General features: G+C 36.0%; 1 protein-coding gene across 5 annotated transcripts in view; it reads left to right on the top strand.

Moving 5' to 3' along the window:
- The window catches only part of PTPRD (protein tyrosine phosphatase receptor type D), a 1,361,199-nt gene that overhangs the window by 1,234,840 nt on the left and 115,289 nt on the right, over positions 1–11,070 (top strand). For all 5 annotated transcript variants that reach the window (XM_081945773.1, XM_081945775.1, XM_081945774.1 and 2 more), the window contains 2 exons: positions 1,703–1,796; positions 9,927–10,136. In XM_081945773.1, the coding sequence (XP_081801899.1) occupies positions 1,703–1,796; positions 9,927–10,136 (304 nt within the window). The remainder of the gene's footprint in view (positions 1–1,702; positions 1,797–9,926; positions 10,137–11,070) is intronic.

The following is an 11,070-nucleotide window of genomic DNA, read 5'->3' as shown; positions in this document are numbered from 1 at the left end:
GAGAGTAATTGCCAAGAAAAATAACTTTTCATATGCCTTCTTTAACTGCTGATATGGAGTTAAAAAAAGAAAATGATAATGGATATAGAATTCTTTTTAGAAGGAAAAAGCTATTAAAGTGTGTATCTGTGCATACAAGAAGGATTTCCCACTTCAAGATGCTTTTTGTGCACCATGGCCTGAACCTATTCAGACTCTTAGCTTTTCCCCTATAATTTAAAAGTGTATTTCATTTATATTGCATATACTTGATATTGTCCCTTTCATTGACAAAAATACTTCACTATTAGAGACTGATAAACCATATAGTGCCTACACTTTTTTATTTTGTATTGGGGAGAGATAATAATTTAAATTGTTGTGAAATTGTGCCATTAGTGGAATGCAAAGTCAACCAGAGCTACTTTTGCAAGAGCTAAGGAAGGGGGAGGATAAGTGGGGTAAGCATTGTCATTTTCTCTATTTGACTTTCCCAAAATACTAGAATATTAATATTTCATCTTGCAAAAACGGTCCAAGAAGATTCTGTAAATGGAGTTCCTGTAATAGCCACCTTGCAAATAGCAACAATCAGTGTAGACGTTCTTCTGAGACTTATCTCTGGGACTACTGTATGCTATGATATAATTCTGGCTTTACAGGATTATGCACAAGAATGGGCAGTTTTGAGGGTTAGGGACTTGGGATGTTATTGAATTGGACTGTTTTCTTTGCATTCCACAATACTTTTTTTGCCAGCCTTTTGAATTTATATGACATGTATAATTAATCCATTTTATACCCATATCCCGGAGTTGCCTTGTGATAAGATGGGCAGAAAACAAATTTAATAATAAATAAGTATAATACTCGCTTTTTTTTATTAAAACCCTGGATGATGGTAAAAGCCTTTTTTTCCTTTAGTTTAAATCCAAAATAGATCACAACCAGTTCAGTTAAAAAAAAACCACGGTAAATAACATGTATTTTTGCTTATTTGAGCATTTCATTAAATATAAAAATAATTAAATATGACCTATGTACTTAAACTGATGATTTCAAAACAACCCACTCCAGGATGTAAACTACTTCATTGAAGGTCCATTTATTATGGATCAAATTATACTATGTTGCTCTAGTACAGGTTGGTAAATACTTTGCAACTTCCAATCTAAGACTGAGAAAGAATGACTGATCTCACATGACTCATCCTTGCCCAAAAGAGGACTACAACCTGGATTTCCCTGTTCCTAGTCTACTTTAACTACTATCCCAAGAAGCTCTGAGATAAAGTGATATACTGATAAAAAGAGAAATTGCAAATGACTCATCAACATTCTTACCAAAATGATTGATTGCTTCCAAACTTCATGTCTCATCTGAGGAAAAACCACCCAATTAGGTTCACCTGAATTTTAAGTTTTGCAAGCACTAAATCCTTCAAAATGTAAGCATTCAGAAATGAGTGAAATTATTGCTTTCTACTGTGCCAAAGTTTGTCATTATATTTATAGTGTTTCTGTTGTTATTACAAACGGATAAAAACAATATTGAAGTCTAATAAAATAGTTTAATTAGCAGTACATATATATTTGAGTTTAATATTAATTTCATATAGTAGTGTGTTATTATATTCAGTTAGTTCTGTAGTTATACTGTATAGAAGCTTTCCAATGAATTCCCTTTATATAAACCTCACTGTTACATTTTGTTTCATTTGCAGAGGTTACTATATAGTAATTGTACCTTTGATAAAGAAATCAGATGGAAAATTCATGAAACCACGCGAGAGCCCAGATGAAATGGAATTAGATGAGGTACCCTTTGTTTATTTTAGTTCTTTTTTTTTTTACCCAGAGAAACCTTTTCTGATTGAAGCAGTCTTAATGGTTGTGTCCAATTAATGTATTCATGTCAGCAAGTTGACTTTTTTTTAATACTTTGTCATTTATATTGGAGTTAGTTTCTGGGAGACAACGTAAAAAGCTAATTACGTAAATTAAAATACATTAAGTTGCAATGAGGCACATAAACTGTCTGATCTTTGTTGTCATTACTATTTTATTCCTTGCTGATTGTAAGGCATAATGTAGAAAACAAAATGACTTGTCAGCAAAAGTATAATCACCACTGATATGAACTCCAATAAAGGTCTGGTTCATTAATGGGGTATTTGCTAAAGCTGAATCAAATGCTAAATTGCAATTTGCTCTGCAGTTTAACATTTGACCTTCCTCATAGTATCTTTACCTGTCTCAGCTATGCTAAAATACTCTAATTAGAAAGTGTGTCTATTATTTTTAAACTCTTGTTCCTTGCACTCCAGATTGAACCTAAACAAAAAAACCCACCTTCACATTCTCAGAATGAGAGCCACGTTGTTGAGCCAGATGACGTATTTAGTCAATTTCTATTATCCTTATTCTGAAATAATTAGTCAGTGACATTAGAATCTTCCAATATTTTGATATTTTGAGATCATTAGATTTTGTTTATTTTTTCTTCTAAATACATCTTACTTTAGAAAGAGAGGAAGAATTTAAAAATACCAGTCCTGTCTAGAGGAGATACTTGCGTAAGGTTGGTATAATATTCACCTATATATTCATTGGACATGGCTACAAAAATTGATTCTTGAAATCATTTATTTTCAAAGAAAGTGTGGAATCATTTAATTCTTTTAACACTTTCAAGAATAGAAATATGATCTTATATTTCAATATATTTTTGATATATTCCCTGGGATGGAAGTTCTGGTGTTTTTTCTTATGGTAAAATTTGTTAATTGGATACATTCATATGCAAAGGCAATTGGATAATTTTCATAATGATATTTGTATTGTTATGTACATTATGTACAAGGCTGATCAAAAACAGTGTTATTATCCATTTGGCAGCAGTTCATAATTTTACATTATTAAGAAGACTAGCTGTACTTAAACTAGTATTATTAGGTACTTGAGAAAATAAATTGGTTAAGTCTTAGATGCAATTGTCGTCTTTTGAATGTGAATTTTGTCTCCATTATGCAACAGCTAGTGTCTTCTTGTACAACCATTTCGAACAGTATTATCTTTGTTGTTGTTGGTTTCTCTTTAGTCTTTCTCAAATTGTTTCTGATTTTACTCATAGGTTGAAGTGTTTTATATACCTAATCAATAAAATTAACCTATCTTGATTACAAAGGTTATATGATATGATACTTTAGAACAGGGCTGTCAAACTTGTGGCCCCCGGGCTGTATGTATGACGCGCTGGCCATGCCCACACCCAGTTTAGCGAAGGGAAAAAAATCCCGATAGCCACATGATGCCACAAGTTTGACACCCCTGCTGTAGAGGGATGAGGGGTTTTTAAAGTTAAAAATCATGATGCATAATTTTATACATTTAAATTTATTCATCCATTACATTAGTTGCTACCTAACTTCAAATTGACTCTAAGTACTTCACAACATAAAATAATTAACAATAATTAAAAAAAACAATTAAAATGTATCCCATACCCAGCAAAAGGCTCCAGGCACAGCTTGGGGTACAGCCAGGTCTTTAAGGCCCTCCAGAATGCCATTTTACCAAGATTTTAGGGGAAACCTAATTTTAGAAGGCAGGCACTGTGACATCAAAAGCATGTTTCCAGTACCCTGATGGCACCACATAATCAAACAAACTTAGGGTGCACCAATCCTGCCCTCCTGACTGGCTAAGAAGATCTTGAAGTCCCTCAAGTCACCAGGCCTGATACTATGTAGGGCTATAAATCATGACAGGATAAGTCATAACTAGCAGCTTGAATCACACTCAGAACCAAACTGGTAACCAGTGGAGGTCACAAAACCAGAGTATCACATGTACATACTGAGGCATGTCCATCATTAACTGTACCATTGCATTTTGGACTATTTGAAGCTTTCAAAGACTCTTTCAATCCCTTGTAGAATATGTTGTCATAATTGTGCTATAAGGGTACTAGGACTCGCTTAAGGACTTATTGATCTCGGAAAAGGCACAACTGGCATATTAGATTAAGCTATATAATGGTCTTCTTGTCTATAGCCGTCACCTGCTCATTAAGAAAGAGCCGTGTAGCCAGGAAGATCCACAAATTGTAATTCTGAATAAGAAAGTGTTACCCCATCCAAGGTTTAACATCCCAGCCATTTTGTGACAGAATTTGAATAACCTCATTGGCCAGTCTGGAATCAAAAGATATAATTATGTAGAAGTGGAGCGAGCAGAGGGGGGTAGAGTTAAGCGAGTCATCAGCTTCTAGCCCTGTATATAGATTTCACATGTGCATAATGAAATATTTGGGGAAACAAATTCCATTGCAAAATTCCATTGGCCAGTATGCCAGTCATAACAGATTACAATATGGTACTTCAAGGGCCTTGAATTTCTGTATATGTATGCGCTACTGCTATTCAGAACAAAATCTTTTAATAATTGTTTATGTTGTGATGTGTTAATTAGTATAATACTTCGACAATTTAGAAATGTTATAGTATTTTTTTTAATTTATCAGAATATAAAATACAGAGAAATGAAATTAATAGGAAAACAGGGAAGGAAAAGAGGAAGAGGAAAAGGTGTAGGATAAAGGGGAAAAGAAAAAGATTAACTTCCGACTACTTTTGGTGCAGTAGAATAAGGTAATAATATATTATAAGGTAATAACATACACTCTCAACTAATTCAGAAACATTTAGTAAAGATAGGATCTTCCCCATATTTTTCCAGGAATAATTAACAATGGAATACAAAATTTTATGGGACTACTGAGAAAACAATTTGTAAGAGGAATCTATTTTGGATTACTTTCTTACAAGAGAGCAGCTGGTAGGATGATACTTTGAGAATGGCATTTTTCTACCAACAAGAATTCTATAATCAGTGCTGAAATTCCAGGTGTCCAGTGGTGATCAATTCAAACTCAACACTAAAGTCATTGAAAGCCTATTTTTTTGCATGGAGCTCTGCACTGCTCTAATCCCATATGCAGTGGCAGATGTTACTCTTTTTTCATACCTAATTTGTGGCTTTGGGAAAGAGAGAACAATGAAAAACAATGCCAGCAGCAGCTAGTCCAGTGCAGATGGGCGAAGCATTATTGAAAATATACCTATATGTTTTCTATTTCGTTTTTATTTCCAATTTTCTAGTCATTTTTTCTTATAAAAATTAAAAGAAAAAAAATGACCTAAAAATTGAAAGTAACATGGGGGGGAGGGGGGATAGAAAATGTTTAAGAATATTTTCTGTAATTTTTTGCCAACACACGGTAGTATTTTCATTTAAATAGTAGCAGTAATTACCAAAAATAAACCTTTCAGCAGTTAAGAAGATATTCAATTCAAGAGTCTGGTGGCAGCTCCAACGGCTCCTGCTGGGCCACAACAATTATCCTAACTGAAAAATACCATATCTATTAGGAAAACATATACTGCTTTTTATATTGCTTATGAAATGTCTTTATTATGGTCTATGACCATCATTAAAATAAAAAATACAGTAGAAAAGGAAATAGTTTATCACAGCAATTTGTTGGGGAAGAATAATACAGCAACATATCTAATTAAAGTTTTGCATAGTAAATGTTTGAACGCCTGATATGAGAAAATGGGGTTAACGTTCCTTAAAAAATAATAAACATAACATTTATCCTACATGGCCTTCATATTTGGATATAATTGAGATGATCACAGTATGTCTTGGGGCAACATAGAAAGAGCACCAAAAAAGGACATGGAAGAAAATTTCTACCTCCCTGAATCCACAAGGGCCAGGTTTCTGTAAATAAAACAGTCCCATGAAGTCTTTCAACCAGTAGAGATCATTATTTATATTTGCGTTAAATTGTACAGATATCCCTCAATACAGGACTTGTGACTATTTGATGTACATTGCTAATCAAGGAGTGATTATTCTAGGAAAGCTTCTGTATTTAGAAAAATGTATTTGAAATTTTGTGCATTTTGGGACACATTTTGGACAAATTTTCAAATTTATGTATCAAATTTATTAAAAATAGCAGGTAAAATAGGAAATCAGGAGAAACTGGATTTGCCTCCATTCTAGAGGAAGAGATTATGAAATTGACATTTATGAACATTTGTGTACCTGCTTTAGTCTCTGAAACTGAGCTTTCTTAAAACCGTGACTGAAAACTGACCCAAAAAACACAAAACCCAGAATAAATTGCGGTTACTTGACTGCAGAACGCTGCAACCGATCATAAAGTTCTGCTGGTTTTTAAGCACTCAAAATGAAGTCAAATGACCACATAGGGTGGCAGCTGTCGAAACTCTGGAATTGGGTCATAAGTAGATTTTGATGAGTCTATCATAACTTTAAATGGTTGCTAATGGTTGTTAAGTGAGGACTGTCTGTAGTGAAAAAGCCATTTTGCAAGCCATTATTTTAAGTCATGTTTATACGTGGTTTGCCAAGGTCTCGAAAAACTTTTGCCATAGCTTTAATCTAGAATCTCTGTCTTTTACATTAAAAGCAGGCTTCTCCAAGTTTCCCAATGTGTCAAGGTCATAACACTCATGTCTTAACAAATGAATTGGAAAATATTGACATAAGAGAAATTATACTTGGTAGTAAAACAGCCATTTGTTGAAGTAATATTTGACCATTCAGTCTTAATTTTTAGATATATTAAATAATCAGGCCAATCTTGGAATTGTACGTTCAGGCTGCTCACATGAAATCTGCAAAGGCCTAAATTTCATTTGAAACAAAACAGCAAATTATCCTGCTAGCTTCAGCTTATTAGAAGCCTGCTAAAATCAGTGGTCTTTACTTTCCAGAAGTTGCCTTTAGAATTGTGATGTAAGACTGAAATGGAAAAATCAGAAGTGGCAGGAGTACTTTAGGAGAGTTTTAGGAATAATGTATTTATAAAGAGACTGGATCAGTAACATCTGATGGAAATGCTTTAAAGCAGTGATTCCCAAAGTGTGCGCTGCGGCTCCCTGGGGAGCCACGCTATCGTCATAAGGGCGCCGCGAAATATTCAATTAATTAATATTCAAATATTCAACTGGCGCTGCCGGGGAGAAATCAGCAGGAGGGGGAGAAGAACACAAACTTCTGCTAGGGATGCCTTCTCCCCCCCTCACCTCCCCCTGATCTCTCCCTGGCAGCGCTCGCCTCACGCGGCAGCAAAGTGTGTGTGTGCGTGTGTGTAATGGGGGTCTGGCTGGGACCGATCAGCTGAGAGGCTGGCAAAGAAGCGGCGCTCGGAGGAAGAAGGCAGAGATGCTGGCTGGCATTCGCTTCCCTTACTTTTTGCCGCCACCGCCCCGGCAGGACGGAGCATTACCACCCCCTCCCTGCTGGTTGCAGCCCAGGCCCCGCCTGCCCTGCTTAGCTGAAAGTGGCGAGGGAGCAAGCCGCGATGAGCAGGAAGGGAAATGAGCGCTGGCCACTATCCCTGCCTTTTTGCGGCAGTGGGGAAGACTTCTTTGCCAGCCTCTCAGGTGATCGGTCCCATCCAGCCCGTTTTACACACACACACACACACACACACACACCGCTTGTTGCCGTGTGAGACCAGCGCTGCTGGGGAGAAATCTGGGAGGGGGAGAAGAAAACAATCTTCTGCTAGGGATGGTCTTCTCCCCCCTCTCCCCCTGATTTCTCCCCAGCAGCGCTCACCTTGCACGGCAACAAGTGGTGTGTGTGTGTGTGGCCGGTGCTCATTTCCCTTCCTGCTCATTGCAGCTTGCTCCCTCGCCACTTTCAGCTAAGCAGGGCAGGCGGGGCCTGGGCTGCAACCAGCAGGGAGGGGTGGTAATGCTCCTTTCTGCCGGGGCAGCGGCGGCAAAAAATAAGGGAAGCGAATGCCAGCCAGCATCTCTGCCTTCTTCCTCCAAGCGCCGCTTCTTCGCCAGCCTCTCAGCTGATCGGTCCCAGCCAGACCCCCATTACACACACACACACACACACACACACACTTTGCTGCCGCGAACTAAAAACACACACACACTTTGCTGCCGCGAACTAAAAAGTAGATTTCCAAATCCTTAAAAAGTCAAAAATTTAAAAAAATCGGATGTACCTATTAAGGGAGCCGCGGAAAAAATCCGAAGTGTTATGGGAGCCGCAAACCGAAAAAGATTGGGAACCTCTGCTTTAAAGTATTGCAAACTGTTGCTCTGTTTGTATTCCTAGACCTCAAAAGGCCCTTGTTCTTTCATTTCTGAAGCCTTGCAGTATAATCGGTTTTATTGTTCCTCATTTGGTTATTTGCCTATTTTGTGTCTAAGATCCAAACATTTTGTTTTTGTTCGCATTTATATTATTAACCATATCACATACAATAAGGTAAAATAATACAATGTATTGGGATATAAAAAATATTCATTGAAATTAAGTAAGACTTGGCAATTGATGGCAATTTGACCTAGATAGGAAACTCTCAACTAAATGGCTTTAGCTATAAATGTGGCAGCCCTTACTTGAAGGAAGGAAGATAGCTTTTTGGTGGGTCTCAACAGACTATCCTGTCAATTAGTGACCTTAAATGTTGTGCTCTGTGTTGAAGCAAGCAGTTGGAACTCTAAAAGTTTATTTTCATTATATCTACTTTTTTATTTTAAGCAGTTAATATCCTAAAAAACAAAAAAAGTAATATATGTATGTATTATATTTGTCTGTTCGTTGTTAAAAAACATTAACTGCTTGAAAACAATATGTAGTTTTTAGCCAGCAATCTGTGTTCGGAGCCAAGTTTCACTATCTGAACTCAGAAAGCTATAAGAGTGGTGTACAGGTAGTCCTCGACTTACAACCACAATTGAGCCCAACATTTATGTTGTTAAGTAAGACATTTGCCCCTTTTTATGACTTTTCTTGCCACCGTTATTAAGTGAATCCCTGCAGTTGATAAGTTAGTAACCTGGTTGTTAAATGAATCCGGCTTCTCCATTGACTTTGCTTGTCAGTAGTCGCAAAAGGTGATAACATAACTCTTGGACACTGTGACCATCAAAATATGAATCAGTTGCCAAGCATCTGAATTTTAATCACATGATCATGGGAATTCTGCAAAGGTCATATGACCTATGAAAAAATGGCCATAAGTCACATTTTTCAGTGCTGTTGTAACATTGGGTGGTCAATAAATGAACTGTTGTAAGTCGAGAACTGCCTGTAATGATTATTGGGCCAAACTACTATATTTTGGCAATAATCCCATTCTTTTTCTATATTCTCAGGTGTACTAATATTTTAGCTTATTCCCTGCTGTTAAAAGAGACTTTATTAAAGTGAAAGAGACTTTATTAAATAAACAGAGCAACATCTGCTTCCAGAGGCAATGCTCTACCACTGCTGTTTGTCAATCTTCATTTCTCCCCTGTGGTAAATTTGGGGTTGTTATGCCAGTGCTGTTTTAACTGTGGTTTACTACTGCTCAGAAAATTCACAATGAATCAATGCTAGAATGGACAGAATAATGTTTTATTAATATTTTGCCCCATTTCTGTTACTAAGAACCATTAACGTGATGAAAGGAATACAATATAATGCTGTGTGGCCTCTTATTTAAGAGAATGGAATCACATATTCATCAAATATCAGCCATTCAGCTTTCCTGAAAAACTGCTCAATAGTTTGTTACTAGAAGGGCTCATAATGTTCAGTATTAAAACCTGTTTTGATTCTTATATGGTGTGGCTCTTTAAGAAGGCATGATATTCATTTATATTTCTATATTTATGCTTATTTAAAACATATCCTATTTAATGCAGTGAGGCATAGTCCTAGGTAAATGTGCATAGGGTTGGACAGAATTATAAATCAGATTATGGTTTACAAAGCCCATAGTTCTTAAAACTATATTAATATTTTTATCATCCTGTGGTGTTAGTTTAATTTTATTTACAGTTATCTTTCCATTTTTCTGCTTCTCTCTTTTTTTTCTTTTATACCCTAAAGCTACTGAAAGAGATAGCACGAAAACGCAGAAGCATTCGTTTGGGGAGAGAAGCAGATTTAAAGCCATATATTGCAGCACACTTTGAAGTTCTTCCTACTGAGTTCACCCTGGGGGATAAGAAACAGTATGGTGGTTTTGAGAACAAGCAGCTCCAAAATGGCCAAGAATATGTTGTCTTTATTTTAGCTGTGATGGAACACTCAGAATCAGTAAGTTGGCTGCAGGTTTGATGTCCTCACCAAATGTAGTATTGAAATACTGTATCTTATCCCCATACAGCTCATGCTGTGGCCATGTTCTTACGTGCTAAAAAATGTTTACATATTTTGAATGTTATAAGGATATTTTCTATCTGCATTTTAAAGAATCTGGATTTATTAATTTATTTTCTAATTTAGATGGTCACCCATCTTATACAAGGGAAATCCTAAACCCACCATTAAAATCAAATATATAAACACTTAAAACAATTAAATACCATGCAAATAAAACCAAGATTGGAGTTAATTAAGATACCATACATAGTGCAACCAATGTACAGGTTTTCTATTTTTGGGATCTCCAGGCCTATTGAAAAAAACCACATTTCTAAAAAGCCATAAGGGTTGGAGGTAATCACACCACTTAGGTCAACACACAATGAAGCAGCAAGTGTGCAAAAGTCTAGTCTTTGCTTCTGTCTCTATTTACCTTCTCGTATTGATATGACATCATCAAACTATGATATGTGTGTTTATTCTAGCTATATGGTATGTCATTCACATGTACATATACAGTTTGTCCCCAAATTGAAAGGGTAATGATTCAATATGACATATATTAAAGACATTGGCATAGAAAGTAATGATAGTTTTAACTCTTTAGTATTTCCATTTCTCAGAGTAAACAGTTGGTCTCCTCATTTTAATCATTATAGTATATTTTATGCTTTGCTTCTTGAAATATCTGATAATTACTGAGACATGAATTTTACATCTAATCTTTCCTCTTTCTTGTCTCAAAACATATTGTCCAGACAATGTTGTTCTTTCTGAAACATTTTTGGAAAACAGGAACTAATCAAGAAATGCAAAGCTGACTTCTTTAATTACAGTATTTTGCCACTGACCAGCAGTGAAATGTAACAGATTAGAAAATATTGTA

This window comes from Natrix helvetica, assembly GCF_964273705.1.
Source record: "Natrix helvetica genome assembly, chromosome: 2".
Lineage (NCBI taxonomy): Eukaryota > Metazoa > Chordata > Lepidosauria > Squamata > Natricidae > Natrix > Natrix helvetica.
Note: the sequence above shows the minus strand (reverse complement) of the source record. Positions and strands in the feature narration are given on the sequence as shown.